At 47.8% G+C, this 23,881-nt stretch overlaps 1 protein-coding gene and 1 long non-coding RNA gene across 3 annotated transcripts in view; one reads left to right on the top strand and one right to left on the bottom strand.

The window, feature by feature from the left end:
- LOC137562910 (uncharacterized) overlaps positions 1–17,313 on the bottom strand; it is a 74,743-nt gene extending 57,430 nt beyond the window's left edge. For both annotated transcript variants that reach the window (XR_011030211.1, XR_011030210.1), the window contains exons 1-2: positions 17,101–17,313; positions 3,177–3,342 (exon numbers count right to left, since the gene is read on the bottom strand). This is a non-coding gene — a long non-coding RNA (uncharacterized lncRNA). The remainder of the gene's footprint in view (positions 1–3,176; positions 3,343–17,100) is intronic.
- The window catches only part of PPP2R2A (protein phosphatase 2 regulatory subunit Balpha), a 76,676-nt gene continuing 69,943 nt past the window's right edge, over positions 17,149–23,881 (top strand). The window contains exon 1 of the mRNA XM_068274722.1: positions 17,149–17,307. Within this exon, the coding sequence (XP_068130823.1) occupies positions 17,301–17,307 (7 nt within the window). The 5' untranslated portion in view covers positions 17,149–17,300. The remainder of the gene's footprint in view (positions 17,308–23,881) is intronic.

Genomic DNA, 23,881 nt, shown 5'->3' with positions numbered 1-23,881 from the left:
CTAGCTGTATTGATTAATGCTAGAGCTCTGGCTGCTGATTTTAGGGATTCAGTAGCAGCGTCCGCTAGGAACGCCACCGATCGTGCGATCACCGGAAAGGATTCTAGGATAGTAGCATGAGGTGTACCATCCACTAAATGTTTATTAAGCCCTGCTAGCCACTTATTTAAGTTGCGGGATAGACAAATAGCTGAGATTGTCGGCTTAAAAGAGAAGAAAATAGATTCCCATGCCCTTTTTAATACATTTTCAGCTTTTTTGTCCATAGGGTTTTTCAGGACCCCTGCGTCCTCAAAAGACAAATCGGTATTCTTAGAATACTGCGATAAAGCAGCATCCAGTCTGGGACATTTCTCCCATAAGGCGATATCTTCCTCTTTAAAGGGAAATCTGCGTTTAAAAGACCTGGGAATATACAGCCTTTTTTTCCGGGTCCTCCCACTGCGATAATATAATTTTTTGAATAGCTGGATGGACCGGAAAGGTTCTACCTTCTGAACTCTCCAACCCAGAATATATATCATCTCTTGCAGATGAGGAGGCTACTGGCTCTGCCAGTTGTTCCGCCTCATAAACTGCTTTAAGTAACTCTGACGTTTCCTCAGCGTTAAAAAGATATTTGGATAATTTTTTTGGAACGTCTTCTGGGTCAGAATCAGGCCCACTCCTCTCTTCCCCTCCTCTAAGGAGTCAGCGGAAGAAGAAACCGCATAATCCTGAGGGTTGGGGACCGATGGGTTCCCCCCCCCCAGATTAGCCGGAATGTCTAGAGGAGGAGCGGGAGAGGGCGAGGGCTGAACACCTGACGGAACCAAGGGTGGGGTTAATTGAGGTACCACCCACTGAGCCGGAGAAGACATGACTGATCTAAATGTCTTAAATGTAGAGGAAAATTCCTTGCGCATGGATTCCATAAAGTTCATCATAACTACCGAAGGGTCTGGAGGTTTAGGGGTAGATGAAGACTTTATACATTTTTCACACTGTGATTTAGTCCAAGATTTTGGCATTTTTATATTACAATATTTGCAGCGCCTGGACTTGTCAACAGACTTCTGAGGTTGGCCAGGGTCCTCAGGTATTGAAGAGGAAGTCTGTCCTGCCGCTTCTGTGGTAGCGTCCGGAGGTCCGCTGGGCTCAGAGGGTAAGGCGTCTGACTGCTTCATGCCTTCCTCTGCAAGCACTGACCGGCATGTAATGGCGCCGGGAACGCTGAATAACTTCCGCCTTATGCGGAATCAGCCGTGCGTCATCACGCTGCCTCCTCCCTCCGTGCACAGTTAAAGTCTCGCGACATCTCGCGCGTTCGCCTAAGGAGTCTCACTCTGCCCGCAGACACGGCCAGCATCAGACCTCCATCCGTGCCGCCGCCACCCATGGACGCACGAGCTCTCTCTGCTACACCACAAGCGAGAAGAGCTCAACACGCAGTTCTGTCCGCTGGAGGGGGAAGGAGGCCTGAAAAGAAAACGTAGGAGACAGGTACTATACTGCCTCAGAGGGTGTCCTTCAGGTGTAGGAAACACACTAAAACTGAGGGACTATGGCAGAGGAGGACCTATATGGTCTGTCTAATTGAATAATTGTGGGGGTGTTTCCTTTGGGGTGGAGCAGGCTTCCTCTCATGTTTTAGCCATCCTGGAGGATGAGTTGTTAAAGTCATTTTAGGAGAAGATAGATACAATTGTTTCATTAGTTTGTTTTCGCCTTGGGTGTCCTTGAAGAATGATTGTATTACAATAGAAAATGTGGATTCAAAACCACTTAAAAACATAGCCTCCAACTATTACATGCCCTAACACTAACCATGCTAAAATAATGCATAAGCCTAACCGCTAATCTTAGCCAAAACTCAGCTTCCATCTTATTCCTTGTCAGGGGAATATGTTCAGTAGAGAGGCAAAGGCAGAGGCGCACATCCAACTTGAGTTTAATTTTATTCACCACCTCATAAAAAGTTACAGGCTTTAGTACCATAAACAGTGGAGGGAGGTACAAGCAGTGGGGGTCAACAGCCGTTTCGTGCCGCAGGGGCGTGGCGCTTTGTCAGGACAGGACTTTGTCCTGATGAAGCGCCACGCCCTTATGGCGCGAAACGGCTGTGGACCCCCACTGCTTGTACCTCTCTCCACTGTTGCACAGACATCTACTCTACGTTTGTCAGGCACTGGATTTGGCTGCTGTGTACAGTGAATGAACTGGGAACCTCATATACAAGTGGTCCTCCCTCCCCTATGCAGTTCCATGGTGTCTAGTGACCCCCCCTCCCCTATACAGTTCCCTAGTGTTTAGGGCTTTACCCCTACCTCACCTCCAATATAGCTCTCCTGGTGGTCTGGAGTGGGCCAAACATAACGCAAAGTGGGGAAACCACTTGAGGGCCAAATTGAGTAGCTCTGAGGGCCAGATTTGGCCTGCGGGCTGGTGTTTGACATGTATGGTCTATGGCTACATAATAACCCAGCAGTGGCATCCAAAAGCAAACACCCAACATCACCAAGACACAAAATTGCATTGAGCTCTGTGGCAGCACCTAAACAAAGCCAAAGCACAGACAAAAAGGTTTTGGAAACTAATTTTGTATTGTGTGTTCCTGTTATTGTAGATGTAGCACATAGTGGGATTCTTCAGCGGACCTGAACTCAGAACGTCCTCTCTGCTCTAAAAGATAAAAATGGCCTAATAAACTTTAAAGAAAAACATTTGTTACAGCTGATACAAATCCTGCAAAAAAAATCTGCAGTGTGCTTACTTCCTGCTTTTATGGAAGCAGACATAGGGTAACATCCTGTGTTTACAAATGAGCTGCTCTGCTGAGGACTGCCTAGATTCCTGAGCTGACACAGCTGATAGATCAAATTAAACTTGTGATTAGTCATAAAGGGGAATTAGACAGGCTAAACTCTTTAAATACCTACAGGGTGCATTTCTGTTTTTCTTCCTGTCCTGTGCAAGAGTTCAGGTCCACTTTAATGACTTCATTAAAACAGATTTCAGAGTTCACTATTTAGAGGAGGATGATAATAACAATGCGCTCATGTGTTCCACTGATTGGGATCAGGAGGCAGGAGAGCCCACTGGGCATATCCCTTTCACTTGTGTCATACAAACGTGTTACACTCCATCCTCCATTCATTGAAATATAAACTTTATACAGGTGGGGCATTGTGGCTTACTCTGAGATTCCAGACTCTGCTCCAAATGTCTTGACGACGACGACTTTTAATTTAATTTCTTAACTGGATTCAAGCCAGAACATTCTGTACCTCAAACAACACTTCCTCAGAAAGCACATTCGTTATTGTTTCCAGTTGTGGCAGATCCTATTCTCCACTCGGTTACCTTTTAATAAAAAAAAAAGCAAGAGTACCGTGAAGTGTCTAAACTGTCCTTCTTAATACTGCCCATTATGGCCAAGCACCAGTCTCACCCATCAGACTAGCAGCCTACAAATCTTCCAATTTACGCTTCTCAATCACTCATAAAAGATTGAATTGTAACTCCAGCCAACTCTTACCGTTTCAGCACTGATAACTGTGGAGAAATGTAGAACCTATGTTAGGTTTTAGTGCAGACTAGTCTCACTGGAGAGATTTTCTCTCTCCCTTCCCAGTGTCTGCTGACATGATACAGAAGGGCGGAGTGATTGCTGAAGTGCTACAAGAGGATACAGTGACAGCTGACCTGTTACACAGAATAGACTGACTGCTTACGTGTTGGAAGACAGGGTAACTACTGATATGTTACAAGGGGCAGAGAGACCACTGACATGATACAGTAGGGCGGAGTGATTGCTGAAGTGTTACAAAAGAATACAGTGACAGCTGACACGTTACATAGGATAGACTGACTTTTTACATATTACAGGATAGAGTAATTACTGCCAGGAAAACTTTAATGGCTGTAATTTGCTTATCAGTGAGGTTTACTCTATTCCCAGCAAGGTACCAACAAGAGAGAAGCTGTCACTTGCATGTCTGAAAATTAACCCTTTCAGGCAGGAAAAAAAGTAAGTCAGGTGCTTAATGTTTTGCACTGTACAATATTATTATTATTTATATAGCGCCAACATTTTCCGCAGCACTGTACAGAGTATATTGTAACCTAACAGTCCCTCAGAGGGGCTCACAATCTAATCCCTATGTCATAGGTCTGTGTATGTATCATGTAGTGTATGTACCGTAGTCTATGGCCAATTTAGATGGAAACCAATTAGCTTATCTGTATGTTTTTGGTATGTGGGAGGGAACCGGAGTACCCAGAGAAAACCCACGCAGACACGGGGAGATATACAGATGTTGACCTGGCTGGGATTCGAACCGGGGACCCAGCGCTGCAAGGCAAGAGTGCTAAACACTATGCCACCGTGCTACCCTACATACACGTTTACCTCATCATGTCACATGTTGCCTTTAGTACACTTTAAATTATTTAATAAAAAAAAGCTTAATATGCAATGGATGACGACAACTCATCTCTTCCATCTACAGATTCTGCTCTGTGGTGCTAATGACCAGAGCCATGGCACTTCAACCTTGCAGACAGGTGGGGTAATTTCACCTTTCCTCTAGGCGAGGGGTGTCAAACTCAAATACAAAGTGGGACAAAATGTACCTTTGGAACCAAGTCGCGGGCCAACCTCAATGTCTAGTGACCACCTCTCTCCCTAAAAATTCCCTGGTGTCTAATAGCATCCCTCCATCCCTTATACAGTTCCCTAGTTTCTAGTGCCGCCCTCCTTCCCCTATATGATTCCCTGGTGTCTAGTGGCCCTCCTCTCTCATCTATACAGTTCCCTGGTGTTTAGTGGTTCTCCCTCCCTTCCCTTTACAATTCCCTGATGTTTAGTGCCAACCCCCCCTCCCCCCCCCCTTATACAGTTTCCCAGTGTTTAGTGGTTCTCCCTCCTTACCCTATACAATTCCCTGATGTTTAGTGGTCCTCCCTCCCCTATACAGTTTCCTGGTTTCTAGTGGCCCCCTTCTTCCCTTACACAGTTCCCTGGGGGTCTAGTGCCCCCTCTCCTATACAGTTTCCTGGTACCTACTATTACTTTATCCCTGCCTTTATGGCTTCCCTGTTGATTTAGGGCTTACCCTCAAATATAGCTTCTCTGGTGGTCCTAAGAGGGCCAAACATAATGCAAAAAGTGGGGAAATCACCTGAGAGCCAAATCTGATAGCTCTGAGGGCCAGATTTAGCCCACGGGCCGGAGTTTGACATGTATGCTGTAGGCTCAGAAGCATGGACACCTTGCAGTGTGGAGCTGGATAACATATGCGGAAGGAAAGAACAGTCACACTTCAGGCTTCTAGCTTTAGGCATTTTCATACATTTCAGATAGTAAACAGTTGTTACAGACTTGATGTCTGACACAAACAGAAAACGGCGGTAGGGATGTCAGTCACTGAACAATGTCACACAGGGCAGTGACTCACCTCTCAGCTGTAAAGGCCTTTAGGTTTGCTGTGTTATATGTGCTGCAATAAGTCAGATGATTACTATACTAACTGCTTGTGGGGAAATGTCCACATTCTAGGTAGGAGGACCCCAGCTGTTTCCACAGTTCTGGTTCCTATTCCTGTTTTTGTGGAATTCCTATTCAGGCTGTGCAGGGATGTAACTAGAAATCCCTGGGCCCTTCCTGCAAAAAAAAAAAAAAAAAAAAATTCAGTGCCCCCCCCCCCCGGGCCTTTTTGGGGGGGCAGGAGGGGTCGCAACATAAAAGGAGAGTGTGGCGGTACATCGGCGGGGAGGGGGGGACACTCCCCCACCCCCAATCCCTCACCTCAGGGCTCCCCTCTTGCAATCATTATTGGCAGCGGGCGGGCGGCGGCAGGCTAAACACATACCTCCATCGCGCCGGAGGTTCCGATTAGTAAGTGCGTCATGATACTTCCTGTGTAAACCCCTGCCCCACGGTGAGGCTGTGTAATAGAGAAGGATAGTAGAAATAAATAAAACTCCATATATTTACAATTTTTTTTTTTTTATTTTTTTTTTTTTATAGGGGATGCCTATAAATATACTTTCCTTAGGTTGCTGACAAACTAGCAGTTCAGCCCCCCTTGGTAAAGAGGTCTGAGGCCTGGAACCCACTAGGAATCACTGCAGTGCTTTAAAATCGTCGCAGCGATTGCACTCGCAATTCCCAATGCTTGGAAGCATTGGGAACTAGCTGAATTTTTTTTTTAATTCAATAAACTGTATTATACTTACCAGGTGTTTGGCTTCCGCCCGAAGCCCCGCCCCCAAAGTAAAGAGTCATAAGTACTTCTCTAAGACCAATCAGGGAAGCACCTATGACCTCTTGTGCTAGGGGGCGGGGTTACGGACGGAAGCCGGAGATATAGACACCCAGTATGTATAAATATCTTTATTTAAAATGTTCAAACTCTGGGCCACCAAATCACTGCAAAATCACTTTCTCAAAGCAATTTTTCAGCACTACTATACACAACATTGAGCGCAAACACACACAAAATGCCGCATGTCCTGCGACTGCGATTACCCCTAATCACAATCGCACTAGTGGGTTTCCCACCACTCACTTTCATTGGCCAAGTGTTTTGGGGAATCGCTGGCGATTCCAAAACGCTGCCAAAAAACTCCCTAGTGGGTCTCAGCCCTAAGAAATACAAGGCAACGTGTCCACTGTCCATGGCTCTCATTAAGGCCAGGAATGTCCATTGCACTATCCCAAATAACATACCAATATCTCATGAAAACAGACTTTGTAAACAGGCCAATAGGAAAGCATAGGTCCATTCTAGATGCTGGTTTACAGTGAAAGCTGGTTCATACTTGGAGCACAAAATGCAAATCGTGATTTTGCAGCAAGAAATGTTGCCGCAATTTGCGATTCCCATTCAAGAGAATAATAATCACACAGCGATCGCCAGCAAAATGCTGCATGCAGCAGGTTTGCCATTTATACAAATGGCAAACGCTGCAGTTAGAATGATCCCATAGGGATAGAACCACAGCGCTTTGATGATCTCTGGCAATCAGCAAAGCGCTGAAAAGCTCCCCAGTGTGAACCATCCCTAAACGCACTGCAATAAGGGATGGTCAATGAGATGCAAATGATTCTTAGCTCAAGCAGAATTATGTAAATACATGCAAATTTATGCAGTTTGCAAATGCACCAATCAAATCCTGCCAAGGTGGAATTTGGTACCTCCAGGTCCAATTTTAGGCTGCATAAATCTGCATGCAGATGTTACATAATCCTGAATTAACTGAGAATAATTTGCATCTCATTTCAAAGTGCTTTTATGCAATGCACGAATTATGCACAGGGGAAGCAAAGGAGATTTCCATGTTTCTCTATGGTTCAGTTTACAGATTTTCTAAAAGTTTTATCACAACACACTGCTGCATGCATTGTTTTGGTCCTTGGAGGGCTAATTTCCACAGGCAGTTACCAGGCAGCAGTGAGCAATAACCAGGAAGCAGCAACCAGTTGCCAGGCAGCAGCAAGCAGTTGTGAGAGTTTGAGAGGCTTTTCACTGCCCATCCACTGCTCCTGGAAAGGGGCCTAAGGATACAAAAGTGCATGACAAAGGTTGTGTCAAAGTGTAAGTACAGGATCTTCTCAAAAAATTAGCATATTGTTATAAAGTTCATTATTTTCTGTAATGTACTGATAAACATTAGACTTTCATATATTTTAGATTCAAATACACACAACTGAAGTAGTTCAAGCCTTTTATTGTTTTAATATTGATAATTTTGGCATACAGCTCATGAAAACCCAAATTTCCTATCTCAAAAAATTAGCATATTTCATCCGACCAATAAAAGAAAAGTGTTTTTAAAACAAAAAAAGTCAACCTTCAAATAATTATGTTCAGTTTTGCACTCAATACTTGGTCGGGAATCCTTTTGCAGAAATGACTGCTTCAATGTGGCGTGGCATGGAGGCAATCAGCCTGTGGCACTGCTCAGGTGTTATGGAGGCCCAGGATGCTTCGATAGCGGCCTTAAGATCATCCAGAGTGTTGGGTCTTGCGTCTCTCAACTTTCTCCTTACAATATCCCACAGATTCTCTATGGGGTTCAGGTCAGGAGAGTTGGCAGGCCAATTGAGCACAGTAATACCATGGTCAGTAAACCATTTACCAGTGGTTTTGGCACTGTGAGCAGGTGCCAGGTCGTGCTGAAAAATGAAATCTTCATCTCCATAAAGCTTTTCAGCAGATGGAAGCATGAACCCACTTTTGAACCAGAAACAGCGGCAGAAGTGCCTGACCTGGGCTACAGAGAAGCAGCACTGGTCTGTTGCTCAGTGGTTCAAAGTACTTTTTTCGGATAAAAGCAACTTTTACATGTCATTCGGAAATCAAGGTGCCAGAGTCTGGAGGAAGACTGGGGAGAGGGAAATGCCAAAATGCCTGAAGTCCAGTGTCAAGTACCCACAGTCAGTGATAGTCTGGGGTGCCATGTCAGCTGCTGGTGTTGGTCCACGGTGTTTTATCAAGGGTAGGGTCAACGCAGCTAGCTATCAGGAGATTTTGGAGCACTTAATGCTTCCATCTGCTGAAAAGCTTTATGGAGATGAAGATTTCATTTTTCAGCACGACCTGCGTCCTGCTCACAGTGCCAAAACCACTGGTAAATGGTTTACTGACCATGGTATTACTGTGCTCCATTGGCCTGCCAACTCTCCTGACCTGAACCCCATAGAGAGAATCTGTGGGATATTGTGAAGAGAAAGTTGAGAGACGCAAGACCCAACACTCTGGATGAGCTTAAGGCCGCTATTGAAGCATCCTGGGCCTCCATAACACCTGAGCAGTGCCACAGGCTGATTGCCTCCATGCCACGCCGCATTGAAGCAGTCATTTCTGCAAAAGTATTCCCGACCAAGTATTGAGTGCATAACTGAACATAATTATTTGAAGGTTGACTTTTTTTGTTTTAAAAACACTTTTCTTTTATTGGTCGGATGAAATATGCTAATTTTTTGAGATAGGAATTTTGGGTTTTCATGAGCTGTATGCCATAATCATCAATATTAAAACAATAAAAGGCTTGAACTACTTCAGTTGTGTGTATTTGAATCTAAAATATATGAAAGTCTAATGTTTATCAGTACATTACAGAAAATAATGAACTTTATCACAATATGCTAATTTTTTGAGAAGATCCTGTATTTTCAGTGTAAACTTAGCCTAAAGCTAGCTTGCATTTTAAGCACACTATACATGCATCACCATTAAAAAAGGCATGGAATCTGCATGATAAAGAACACACAGGCAGGGGTGTCAAACTCAGTCATGTAAGGGACCAAAATTTAAAACCTAGTCTCAGGCCGGGAACCCACTAGGAATCGCTGAATTGCTTTAAAATCACTGCAGCGCTGTGTGCAGCGATTCCTAGTGCGATTGCGCTCACAATTCCTGTACAGCGCATCCAATTATATACAGTATATATACACACGTTTGGCCTGTGGTGCTTGTATTTGACACCTGTGGCCTAAGGCTAGGATTAGGCCTGGGACCCACTGAGTGCTTGTGAATTGAAAAGCTCTTGCTGATGAAGAGCTATGGGTGTGATCCCACTTGATTTTTTTTTTAAATCCCCCATAGCATTACATTAGCAAGAGCTTTATGCTAGGTACACACCATACAACTTTCTGGCAGATTTACCTGCCAGATCAATTTTCTCCAACATGTCCAATCTGAATTTCGATCGATTTTTTAATCAATTTCTGTTCACTTCTATGGAAATTGATCGGAAAAAAAAATAAAAATTCAGATTGAACATGTTGGAGAAAAATTGTATGGTGTGTACCTAACATTACAAATCACAAGCGCTTAGAAGAGCTCTGCTACTGAGTCCTAGGCCTTACACTGAAAGCATACTGTATGTGCTTTAATGCACGCAGTTTAATGCACTTTTGTATACATTGGGTACAAACGTATGCAGCAGCACTGTAAAATGCATAGATGTACACTGATACATAGGGAAACATACATTTCCTTCACCTGCACTGAGCATCAGTTGTGTGTTGTGTCACTTAATAGGCAGTCTATTGGGCCAATCAAAGTGCCAGGATCACTTACTCCGATCACTTCTATACAAAATCGATCAGGAAAACGGAAATGAAAACGTACCTGTCGGAAATAACCAATTTGACAGTCAATCTGACGGAAAATTGTATTGTGTGTACCAGTCATTAACTACTTGAGGACCACAGTGTTAAACCCCCCTAAAGACCAGGCCATTTTTCAACAAATAGGCCACTGCAGCTTTAAGGCCTCGCTGCAGGGCCGCACAACTCAGCACACAAGTGATTCCCCCCACCAATAGAGCTCTCTGTTGGTGGGGTCTGATCGCACCCCAGATGTTTGTTTGTTTATAAAAAAAAAGCTGAGTGGGCTAGGTATCAAGAGCTGAAAGTGGGAAGCTCGAGCTCAGCTCTGGCTAGCTAAAACTGCCGCTCCTGCCTGTTGCCTGGGTCACCGCTGGCTAGCGGGACTCCAGGCTTCTCTCCCCAGCCACTGGGATCCCCTTCACCTCCACTCTTCTTCCGATATCCGGGTGGCCAATCAGCAGCGAAGCGTCATACGCGTACATCGTGGCATCATGGAGCGGCACAAAAATTTTGAAGTGGACCTAAACTTTTGCACAGGGCAGAAGAAGAACATAGACAAATGCACCCTGTATGTATGTAGAGAGTTTAGCCCAGGCATGGGCAAACTCGGCCCTCCAGCTGTTAAGGAGCTACAAGTCCCACAATACATTGCAGGAGTCTGACAGCCACAGTCATGACTCATAAAGGCAAATGCATTGTGGGACTTGTAGTTTCATAACAGCTGGAGGGCCGAGATTGCCCATGCCTGATTTAGCCTATCTGATCCCCCCATCTGGACCCCTCGATCTGCTGCACAGGGCAGAAGGTAAACATAGAGAAATGCAGCCTGAATGCATGTAGAGAGTTTAGCAAGCCTGATCCCTCATCTGGATCATACAGAAGGTAAACATAGAGAAATGCAGCCTGAATGCATGTAGAGAGTTTAGCATGCCTGATCCCTCATCTGGATCATACAGAAGGTAAACATAGAGAAATGCAGCCTGTATGTATATGTAGAGTTTAGCCTGTCTAATTCCTCATTTGTCTCTAATCACAAATTGTAATTTGATCTCTCCCCATGTCACCTTACTGCCATGGCAGATAAGCTCATTTGAAAGCACATGTTAACAATATAGCCATTTGGTTCCCGTTTTAAAATATACCACACACGGGAGGTGTATTAGGTATATATTTACATACTGTATAGTCTGGTGCCTTATTTGTACAGTTGCACTATTTCTTTTACTTATTCATCCATTTAATTATATAAAAAATGTTGTGTTCCCGTCTTTTATTTATATGCAGAATGTCTACCAGGCCTTTATCCTAATGTATTTTGGTGAGTTAAGACTTAAGAATTGAAGGCCTAAAAGTCTTGAAAAAAATGTGTCACTTTTAGACCCATAAATCCAGACTGAAATGCACGGCCAGGGAGATTAATGCAGGACACTGCTGCATACATATTTAGCACACAGTGGATGTATTGCCAGTCCAATGAAGGCAGCATGGGATTGGTGCAGCAATGGATTTGCTAATGCACATTTATTATAAACCCAGCCCAATAGTTTGTTGATCTGCTGCAATTCAAAACCCAGAAAACAGTGCACGAGAGGACCTGGTATGAACTGGCCTCCCTGACCAGGAAGAGCCCAACAAGCACAGTATGACCCACCTGACGACACATACAACAGAGAGAGTCCTGACTGATTGATCCCTACTGACATTCTCTGGTATCACACATGCAATCCAGCAGGGGGAAGGATAAGCCCCTGTGACATTTTCTAGTGTCATGCATAGCAGAAAAAGTCCACTGAGGACAGGGTGAGCTCTATTGACAATCCCTGGTGTCACATACAAGCAGACACATCCCAGGGTAACCTCCACGTAATGTTCCTCCGGTTACACATAGCAGATATTGCAGAGGGAAGGGAGAGCCCCGCTGACTTCACACGTGTCTCTGCAGAATGAGTCTGGAAAGGACAGGGTGACCCCTCTAACAATCCCTGGAGTTGCATACAGCAGAGACAGTCCATCAAAGATAGCGTATATTGTACTCTCTTGGTCAGCTTAAAGGTGGCAATACAATTCTCCCAACAATTGGTTGTCCAATTTTATGGTAATACAGACAGGAAACAATTCCTTCCATCAGTCTGATCAAATTGCATAATGGCTTACCTTCTGTTAGTGGTCCCAAACGATCATTTCCAATCCATATTACAATCAAATCGGATGGTAGATTGTCCGGAGAATTGTATCATTAAAGGAAACCTTAACTGAGCGGGATATGGATGTTTCCTGTTAAACAATACCAGTTGCCTGGCAGTCCTGCTGATCTCTTTGTCTGCAGTAGTGGTTGAATCACACACCTGAAACAAGCATGCAGCTAATCCAGTCTGACTTCAGTCAGAGCACCTGATCTGTATGCTTGTTGAGGGGCTGTGGCTAAGGGCCGGTTCACATTGAGCTTATGAACCCAGCGCATCCGCTCCTGCGCTGCGTTCCACTCCGTCAGGCGGAAGGATCGTGCATGTCGGGAACGTCCGCTCCAGTTAGCGGAACGCAGGGAGTGGAAGGGAGCGCAACGCAGCAATGTGAACTTTACCGTAGGGAAAGCATTGCTTCCGCTGCTGCGTTCCACTCATCGGATCGGAACGTAAGCTCAATGTGAACCGGCCCTAAAAGTATTAGAGACACAGGATCAGCAGGAGAGTCAGGCAACTGGTATTATTTTAAAAGGAAAAACCCATATCTTTCTCAGTATAGGTTCCCTTTAATAGCCACTTTTAGAATAGACAATGCAAGAAATACAGGGTACGCTCCCTAGTGTAACACTCATCAAAAACTACACAAGTATGGCTGATGTCACATGCAGTACAGAGTGAGCACCCTGACGTCCCCTGGAGTCACACACAGCACAGAGTGAGTGAGCCGCCCTGACGTCCCCTGGTGTCACACACAGCACAGAGTGAACACCCCGACATCCCCAGTTCCCACACACACAGCAGAGTAAGCCCCCCTGATGTCCCCAGGTGTCACACAGAGTACAGAATTAGTGAGCCCCCCTGACGTCCCACACAGCACAGAGCGAGTGAGCCCCCCTGACTTCCCCTGGTGTCACACACAGCACAGAGTGAGTGAGCCCCCCTGATGTCACAGCACAGAGTGAGCCCCCCTGACATCCCCTGGTGTCACACGCAGCACAGAGTGAGCCCCCCTGACGTCCCCTGGTGTCACAGTAATTTTGAGTGTGGAGTCGCACTTGCTTGGCTTCCATCAATTTCAGATGGTCAGATCTAATAGTCCCGGACACCATGGGACTCAAACTGTGGCAAATGAAGAGAAAGATCCGCACCACCTTCAGAAAAGCTTAGTCTGTTTTATTGGAAAAAAACATACAAATTTAAAAAGAACTTTAAGGCAGGACAGTCCACTGTTTCGGGCTCCTGCCCATCTTCATGCTGCCTAGTTCTAGGCAGCATGAAGATGGGCAGGAGCCCGAAACAGTGGACTGTCCTGCCTTAAAGTTCTTTTTAAATTTGTATGTTTTTTTCCAATAAAACAGACTAAGCTTTTCTGAAGGTGGTGCGGATCTTTCTCTTCATTTGTCCCCTGGTGTCACACGCAGCACAGAGTGAGTGAGCCCCCCTGACGTCCCCTGGTGTCACACGCAGCACAGAGTGAGTGAGCCCCCCTGACATCACACAGCACAGAGTGAGTGAGCTCCCCTGACGTTCCCTGGTGTCACACGCAGCACAGAGTGAGTGAGCCCCTCTGATGTCCCCTGGTGTCACACGCAGCACAGAGTGAGCCCCTCTGACATCCCCTGGTGTCACATGCAGCAGAGTGAGTGAGCCCCTCTGACGTCCCGTGGTGTCACACACAGCACAGAGTGAGTGAGTCCCTCTGACGTCCCCTGGTGTCACAGTCACACATAGCACAGAGTGAGTGAGCCCCCCTGACGTCCCCTAGTGTCACACGCAGCACAGAGTGAGTGAGCCCCCCTGACGTCCCCTGGTGTCACACACAGCATAGAGTGAGCCCCCCTGACGTCCCCTAGTGTCACACGCAGCACAGAGTGAGTGAGCCCCTCTGACGTCCCCTGGTGTCACACACAGCATAGAGTGAGCCCCTTTGACATGCCCTGGTGTCACACGCAGCACAGAGTGAGTGAGCCCCCCTAACGTCACACACAGCACAGAGTGAGTGAGCCCCTCTAACGTCACACACAGCTCAGAGTGAGTAAGCCCCTCTGACATCCCCTGGTGTCACACACAGCACAGAGTGAGCCCCTCTGACGTCCCCTGGTGTCACACGCAGCACAGAGTGAGTGAGCCCCCCTGACGTCCCCTGGTGTCACACGCAGCAGAGTGAGTAAGCACTTCTGACTTCCCCTGGTATCACACGCAGCACAGAGTGAGTGAACCCCTCTGACGTCCCCTGGTGTCACACACAGCACAGAGTGAGTGAGCCCCTCTAACGTCACACACAGCACAGAGTGAGTGAGCCCCTCTAACGTCACACACAGCACAGAGTGAGTGAGCCCCTCTGACGTCCCCTGGTGTCACACGCAGCACAAAGTGAGTGAGCCCCTCTGACGTCCCCTGGTGTCACACGCAGCAGAGTGAGTAAGCCCTTCTGACGTCCCCTGGTGTAACACGCAGCACAGAGTGAGTGAGCCCCTCTGACGTCCCCTGGTGTCACATGCAGCACAGAGTGAGTGAGCCCCCCTGACGTCACACGCAGCACAGAGTGAGCCCCTCTGACGTCCCCTGGTGTCACACGCAGCACAGAGTGAGTGAGCCCCCCTGACGTCCCCTGGTGTCACACGCAGCACAGAGTGAGTGAGCCCCCCTGACGTCCCCTGGTGTCACACGCAGCACAGAGTGAGTAAGGCCCCTCTGCCGTCCCCTGGTGTCACACGCAGCACAGAGTGAGTGAGCCCCTCTGATGTCCCCTGGTGTCACACGCAGCACAGAGTGAGTGAGCCTCTCTGACGTCCCGTGGTGTCACACACAGCACAGAGTGAGTGAGCCCCCCTGACGTCACACAGCACAGAGTGAGCCCCCCTGACGTCCCCTGGTGTCACACGCAGCACAGAGTGAGTGAGCCCCCCTGACGTCACACAGCACAGAGTGAGCTCCCCTGACGTCCCCTGGTGTCACACGCAGCACAGAGTGAGCCCCTCTGACATCCCCTGGAGTCACATGCAGCAGAGTGAGTGAGCCGCTCTGACGTCCCGTGGTGTCACACACAGCACAGAGTGAGTTAGTCCCTCTGACGTCCCCTGGTGTCACAGTCACACATAGCACAGAGTGAATGAGCCCCCCTGACGTCCCCTAGTGTCACACGCAGCACAGAGTGAGCCCCCCTGACGTCCCCTGGTGTCACACGCAGCATGGAGTGAGTGAGCCCCTCTGACGTCCCCTGGTGTCACACACAGCATAGAGTGAGCCCCCCTGACGTCCCCTAGTGTCACACGCAGCACAGAGTGAGTGAGCCCCTCTGACGTCCCCTGGTGTCACACACAGCATAGAGTGAGCCCCTTTGACGTCCCCTGGTGTCACACGCAGCACAGAGTGAGTGAGCCCCCCTGACGTCACACACAGCACAGAGTGAGTGAGCCCCTCTAACGTCACACACAGCTCAGAGTAAGTGAGCCCCTCTGACGTCCCCTGGTGTCACAACTGGCACAGAGTGAGCCCCTCTGACGTCCCCTGGTGTCACACGCAGCACAGAGTGAGTGAGCCCCCCTGACGTCCCCTGGTGTCACACGCAGCAGAGTGAGTAAGCCCTTCTGACTTCCCCTGGTATCACACGCAGCACAGAGTGAGTGAACCCCTCTGACGTCCCCTGGTGTCACACACAGCATAGAGTGAGCCCCTTTGACGTCCCCTGGTGTCACACGCAGCACAGAGTGAGTGAGCCCCCCTGACATCACACACGGCACAGAGTGAGTGAGCCCCTTTAACGTCACACACAGCACAGAGTGAGTGAGCCCCTGACGTCCCCTGGTGTCACGCGCAGCACAAAGTGAGTGAGCCCCTCTGACGTCCCCTGGTGTCACACGCAGCAGAGTGAGTAAGCCCTTCTGACTTCCCCTGGTATCACACGCAGCACAGAGTGAGTGAGCCCCCCTGACGTCCCCTGGTGTCACATGCAGCACAGAGTGAGTGAGCTCCCCTGTCGTCACACAGCACAGAGTGAGTGAGTCCCCCTGACGTCACACGCAGCACAGAGTGAGCCCCTCTGACGTCCCCTGGTGTCACACGCAGCACAGAGTGAGTGAGCTCCCCTGTCGTCCCCTAGTGTCACACAGCACAGAGTGAGTGAGCCCCCCTGACGTCACACGCAGCACAGAGTGAGCCCCTCTGACGTCCCCTGGTGTCACACGCAGCACAGAGTGAGTGAGCCCCCTGACGTCCCCTGGTGTCACACGCAGCACAGAGTGAGTGAGCCCCTCTGACGTCCCCTGGTGTCACACGCAGCACAGAGTGAGTGAGCCCCTCTGATGTCCCCTGGTGTCACACGCAGCACAGAGTGAGTGAGCCTCTCTGACGTCCCGTGGTGTCACACACAGCACAGAGTGAGTGAGCCCCCTGGTGTCACATGCAGCACAGAGTGAGTGAGTCCCTCTGACGTCCCCTGGTGTCACACACAGCATAGAGTGACCACACACAGCATAGAGTGAGCCCCTTTGACGTCCCCTGGTGTCACACGCAGCACAGAGTGAGTGAGCCCCTCTGACGTCCCCTGGTGTCACACACAGCACAGAGTGAGTGAGTGAGTGTCCCTGACGTCCCCTGGTGTCACACACAGCACACTGAGCTCCCTTGTGTCCCAGTAGAGTGAGCCAATATTACGCCTCTCGTGGTGTCACACTCAGTAGTACACAGAGGATATGGCAAGCTCCTCCCTAGCGTCACACACTAAGCACATGACGTCCCCAAGAGTCACACTCAGCGAAGTCACACCACTCACTTCACTCAAAAACAACGACAGTAATGACAAGCGTCGCTCACCAGACGTGGTGACATCACCACCACACAGCCCGCCTAGTCCGCCAAGCGCCTCCTTCGGTCCTTGCCCAGTGACGTAACCCAGCTTGCGGCCTCCATCTTGAAGCCGCGGTGTCAGAGTCCGGTCCTCCCGCCCCGGGCAGCGGCCTCCCCGGTATCCGCCTCCATCTGGAGCCCGGGACCAGCACTGGCCAGGGGGCAGCATGGCGGGTGAGAAAGGGGGGCCGGGCGGGGAATGTGGCGGGGGTATGAGCGGGATGTGTGTGATGTGTGGGCAGGGAGCGCAGAGACACCGGCTCCAGTGATGTGTGTGACACCGGTGTGCTCTGCTGTGTCCTCTCCCGCCTATCAGTGCGGTGTGTGCCCGGATGTGCAGCCCTGCAGCGTGTATGAGAGATGTGATTATAGCCTGTGTGTGATAGCACAGCAATGACCATCATATGGGTGGGGGACTCTGATAATACACTGCATGCAGGATCTATGCATTATATGGGTGGGGGACTGTTATAGCATTGTATGCAATGTCTATACATTATATGGGTGGGTGGCCTCCTATAACACTGCATGCAGGATCTATACATCATATGGGTGGGGGGCTCTCAGCACTGCATGCAGGTCTCCATATGATATAGTTGGCCCTGATAGCACTGCATGCATGGTCTATACATGATATGGGTGGGGGGCTCTCATAGCACTGCATGCAGGGTCTATACATGATATGGGTGGGGGCTGCATGCAGGTATTTACATGATATGGGTGGGGGTCTGCATGCAGGTCTCTACATGATATGGGTGGGTGGCTCTGATAGCACTGCATACAGGATATATACATTACATGGGTGGGGGTCTGCATGCTGGGTCTATACATCATATAGGGGGCACTAATAACACTGCATGCAGGATCTACACATCATATGGGTGTGTGTGTGTCATAAATGAAGCTTCTGCTAGCACCTCATGTAGAATATCCATTAAATGGGCATGTGTCTGCTGTATGTGAGAACACTGATGATAGTGCTTCTTGTAGAATCTCATGCAAAATATATATTTTTTTTTATTGTGTGTTCTGTTTGCAAAGTCTCAACATCTGTAGTTTGCACTGAATTATTGTATGAATGCTACATACTAAGGTGTAACATGTTTACACATCATAACTATTGAACGGCCTCAACATCAACACTACTGACAGGTGATGTGGCTAACAATTGATTATCTTGTTACCATGGTACCTGTGAACAGGTGGATATTTTGGGTAGCAAGTGAGCAGTAACATGCTGAAAGCAGGAAAAGTCAAGTTTAACGATCTGAGTCACTTTGACAAGGATCAAATTGTGATGACTAGTCAGAGCATCTCTAAATTGTAAGGTTTTTACGGAGTATACCTACAATGTAGTGGTTTTGGTTAATTCCTCCAAAAGTGGTCCAAGGAGTGATGGGGGACCCGGCAATTGAGTTATTTGCCCCCTAATTTTATTGATTTCACATGGGGAGAAAAGGTTGGCCCATCTTGCCCAGTCCCAAAGAAGAGCTACTTTTGGCATAAATCGCAAAAATTATTACTGGCCATTAGTGGAAGGTGTCAGGACATATAGTGCATTACATTTTTTGTAGCATTAGGCCAGACAAGAGTCCATGCTGATCCAAGTTCAGCCTCTCAAGTGCCTACAATGGGTAAATGTGGTTGGTTGTATTCACCATTGGAAAACATTTGAATGCATCTACCAACGTTAGCTACATACACATGCTGTACAAAAGTCGCTTGAAACGTCCAAACGACAGATTCTGCCATAACGGACTACAGTCCTTTTGAAAAATGTTGCCCAATAGCGAGCGGTATTGGGCATTTTTACTGATCAATGAGCAGATCAACTCATACGACTGTTGAGTAGATATTGTGCAGTCGGACAGGTCTGTACAGCATCATTTAAACGTCCCCTGATGACACTCAGCGCCACAGTATGCACACGTCATGTAAGATCTTAATTCCGCATGTGTGCACCGGAAGAACCTGTAGTGAGAAAAAAGGACCCTGGGGGGGGGGGGGGTACTTCAGAAGGGGGAAGTCTCTGGATCTTATTGAGGCTTCCTCCGTCCCACGGTGGTGACTCTAGGCTGCTCTGAACAGCGGCCATGTAAATATCTACCTTCCTCGGATCCAACACAGGTGCAGTAGTTGCGCTCGGATCAGGCGGAACTAGCCGATCCCAGTCGGGTCTGCTTTACTGCGCAGGCGCAAGTCGCTTGCGCAGTAGAGCGGACCCGCTTAGGATCGGCTATTTCTACCTGATCCGAGAGCCGCTACTATTTCTGTTGAAGGCACTTCCGTACCACCTGTCCCCCAGGCTCACTGCCTAGTTGTAATTTTGGACTCAAGTCTCTCATTCAAATCGCACATTGACAAACTATCCTCCTCCTTGTTGCCTCCACCTAAAAAGACATTTCCCACATATGCCCTTTTCTCACATAGGACACTACAAAACTTCTGGTGCATGCCCTGATTATTCCACGACTAGACTATTGCAACTCTTTGCTCTGCGGCCTCCCTGCCATCTGTTTAGCCCCGTTACAGTCCATCATGAACTCTGCTGCCCGACTCGTCCACCTCTCCTCCCGCTTCTTCAGCCCAATTCCCCTCTGTCAGTCCCTTCACTGGCTGCCAGTTGCACAAAGGATACCATTTAAAATCCTTACTTTCACCTACAAAGCTCTCCACAACCTAGCGCCTACCTATCTAAATAAATAAGCTTTCCAGATACCATCCTCTGCTCTACTAGCAATATCCTTCTGTCTTCTTCTCTAGTCAACTCTTCTTACTCCTGCTTACAAGACTTCTCTCGATCCTCTCCCCTCCTCTGGAACACTATCCTTCAACAAATCTTCTACTCACCCACACTTAGGGCCCATTTACACTTAATCAGTTGCTCTCAGTTATAACGGTAAGGACAAAACTGATTTTCAAAGTAATGCCCATGTTTTCCAATGGCTCAGTTCACACTATACGGGTGTTAACTGAAAGATGTTTCATAATGCACTGCTATGGACAAGGAAAATAAAATCATACCAACTGGATTAAGTGTAAGTGGGACCTTTACTCTTTTTAGGCTCAATCTGAAAACTCGCCTCTTCAGGCAACCATACTCTCCTACCTAGGACATTTCAGCCACTGACCACCATTTCTACCACTCCATACCCCTTTACCTACTGTCCATTATCCTAAACCTTTAGACCAGTGATTTCTAACCTTGGCACTCCAGCTGTGGTGTAGCTACAAGTCCCATGAGGTATTGCAATACTCTGCCAGCTCTAAGCGTTACTCGGGGAGGCAGAGGCATGAATTGTAGTTTTGTCGTAACTGGAGTGCCAAGTTTAGCCATCACTGCTTTAGACTGTAAGGCCTTTTGGCCAGGGCTCTCTTTCCCTTTTGTCTCACAATGCTGTGTAATGGGTGTACATACCTCCCACCCCATGTAAAAATATGTAATTTGTTCACTGCATTATCTGTTATCAACTCTTGTCTTGTATTAACTGTTGTATTGTTTATTTTGTATTGTTATACCTTGTATGCTGTTGTACAGCGCCATGGAAGATGCTGGCACTATATAAATCAACAATAATAATAATGTGCAACCTTTGGCTGATTAGTGTAGGTGTTTGCCTCATCTACACGTGTAGATGAGGCGGCGATCCGGTGGCTCGATTAGCCGCCGGATCGCCTGTTCCGCGTCCCCGCACGTGCCTGCCGCATCTCCGCTCGCCGCGCGTCTGCCGGATTCGATTCCCCGCTTGTCCCCGCCGGCCCCGCTTATCTTCCGCTCAATTCCCTGCCATTGTCCCCTCGCGGGGAGCGAGCAGGGAATCGGCGGAAGCAAGATCCGTCCTGTCGGATCTTATCAATCGAGCCGCATCAGCGGCTCGATTGATAAGGAACATCGCGGCCGCATCTACGCGTGTAGATGCGGCTTTAAGCTGATGTTCCCTGATGCAGCTCGATTGATAAGATCCGACAGGACGGATCTTGCTTCCGTTGATTCCCTGCTCGCTCCCCGCGTGGGGACAATGGCGGGAAATCGAGCGGAAGATAAGCGCGGCCGGCGGGGAATCAAATCCGGCGGGGACGCGGAAGAGGCGATCCGGCGGCTAATCGAGCCGCCAGATCGCCACAACATCTCCCCGTGTAGACGGGGCTTTAGATGTGAGGGCTCTCACAGGGTTTCATCCTGTACATCATATAGGTGCGAGGGTAAAGTTAGCACTTTATACAGAATCTTTGCCTCATGCAGCTGTGTGTGTTGTATGTAAGGGCTGTAATGCCATTGTATGCTAAATATGTGTACAACATACATAGTTAGGCCCATGTTTCCAGTGTGACAGGAGGGGGAAATCCGCAGCTGAACATAGAGGTAGATCAAGTTAAAGAGCTGTATGAAGAGACATTATAGTAAGCTGATCAGCTGTATTTATAGTAAGCTGATCAGCCGTATGTTTTATAAACATCAGCAGTAAATTGGCTGGTATCTTTTTCTTACAGGCGAGATCTGTTTGATTGCTCAATAAAATCAGTTAAGCCTGCCACACACTAGCAGACTGTCTCCTGACATGCCCAAAAAATAGATCCTTTTCTGATCGACAGCTGAATAGAGAGGGATCTGTTGCTGCCACAAACGATTTTTAATATTTCAGCAATAAATCTATTAAAAATCAATGACTGCTGCTTCAGCAGGTGCACATGCAAGCCGTACTTCCAAGAGCAGCTGCCTGCTGCCTTCCACACCTAGCCAATAGGAGTGGAAGTACTGCTCACGTCACACACCGCCTCTCCAAATAAACAGCCAGTGGGTGAGAGCCGCAAATCTAGTGTGTGTACAGGAGGCTGCGCCCCCTTTTGTGTTGGTAAATTATTTGCTTAGTAGAGTTTCTAGGTTGAGAGCATTGTTCCCATACCCCTCCCCCCGCCTGTCTCAAGCATAAAGAAAACCGTACCTACCCTTTTATCTGTACAAAGTTGGCCTTGAAGGTATCACCTGGCTTCAGTGCCTTCCCTGCTTAACACTCCCCACTGATCATGTATGGTCTGTACGAGATTCGTTAGAGAACTGTCTCGCCGGAAACTATAAAGTATTTATATAGCGTTGACATATTACACGGTTCTGTACAGAGTACATAGTCATGTCACTTACTGTCCTCAGAGAAGCTCACAATCTAATCCCTACCATAGTCATATACTGTATGTCTGTATCGTGTAGTACATGTATCATAGTCTTGGGCCAATTCATTTATCTGTATGTTTTCGGGATGTGGGAGGAAATCGGAGTGCCCGGAGGAAAGCCACGCAAACATGGGAAGAGCATGCAAATTCTGACCCAGTGCTGCAAGCTAGAGCACTAACCACTACGCCACCGTGCTGCCCAAACTATTCTTTATGATTGTTTGGGGTGACAGCACCCTATGCAGATTTAGGGAAAGAATGCATGTAAAGCCACACAGCAGCCGGATCACTGGATCACTCTCCTTCCTTCTACATTACAGCCAGCTTTCTCTGCTAGTGACCGGTACAATGTTACTCTCTTACTACCTGAGCTGCTACAGTCAGCATTCCAGCTTTCAATAGAGCAATGTCGCTCAGTATGGTAAATGCATGTACAGAAAATTCCCTACTCGCAATTATGCCACAGAGTACAAGTGTACAATACCTGTTAACCCTCCTGGCGGTCTATTGTTCTGCGGCTGCGCGGCCACAGGAGGATTTTTAAGCCTAACTTTTTTTTTTAATCATGTAGCTAGCCTAGCGCTAGCTACATGATTTCCCCACTCCCTGCGGCCTCCCTCCCACCCCTCCGATCGCCGCCGGCGATCAAGCCAATCCTGTTCTAAATGGGATTTCCTTCAGGGCTTCCCTGTCGCCATGGCGGCGAACGGAGTGACGTCACAGGGAGTCCCGATCCACCCCATAGCGCCGATTGGCCAGGCTGCTCAAGGAGTGGGCGGGGGGGGGGGCCTGTATCGCGGCGGGTAGCGGCGTATCAGCGGCTTGCTGCGTGTTTAAAAATTTTTTTATGGAAATCGTCCCAGCAGGGCCTGAGAAATCCTCCGCGGCGGCTTACCCCGAGCTCAGCTCGGGGTTATCGCCAAGGAGGTTAAAGAGGAACTGTAACAACATATAGTAGAGTGCAGTGAATCAGGATACTCACTCTTACAGTAATTGTCCTGCATTCAGCATCAGAAACACTTCTTCCTGTAGCTATTATTATTATTATTATTTATTTATTTATAAAGCGCCAACATATTCCGTGGCGCTGTACAATGTAAGAAAACAAACAAGGGATACATAATGATACAGACAATGATATACATGGAAATATGAACACTGATACAAGATACAGCACTGCTGATTACAATTTGATTTAACAGGATGACTAAAATGTATAAATTTCTAACAGTGTGCAAGCAATTGAATTAATAACATTCCATGACACAAAAGGGTGAGAGCCCTGCCCTTGCGAGCTTACAATCTGAAGATATATATATATATATATTGCTGTATATTAGATGTAGCCCCCCCCTCCCAGTGATGTTTAGCCTAGGCTGATTATGTATGTGGAATTATCTACCCAGAGCATTCTTGTAGACCCGATAATATTTTCTGTGGGTTTTAGAACTCTCAGTAAGCAAACATTCCGCAGACATCACCTGCTACTACTAAAGATGATGCTGTCTGGTAATAGCTCTGTACTTACTGCGCTGCTTTCTTCGGAAATGGCTGGATTGGGTCCGTGCTACTGGGTAGG

The sequence above is a fragment of the Hyperolius riggenbachi genome, chromosome 3 (assembly GCF_040937935.1).
Source record: "Hyperolius riggenbachi isolate aHypRig1 chromosome 3, aHypRig1.pri, whole genome shotgun sequence".
Lineage (NCBI taxonomy): Eukaryota > Metazoa > Chordata > Amphibia > Anura > Hyperoliidae > Hyperolius > Hyperolius riggenbachi.
Note: the sequence above shows the minus strand (reverse complement) of the source record. Positions and strands in the feature narration are given on the sequence as shown.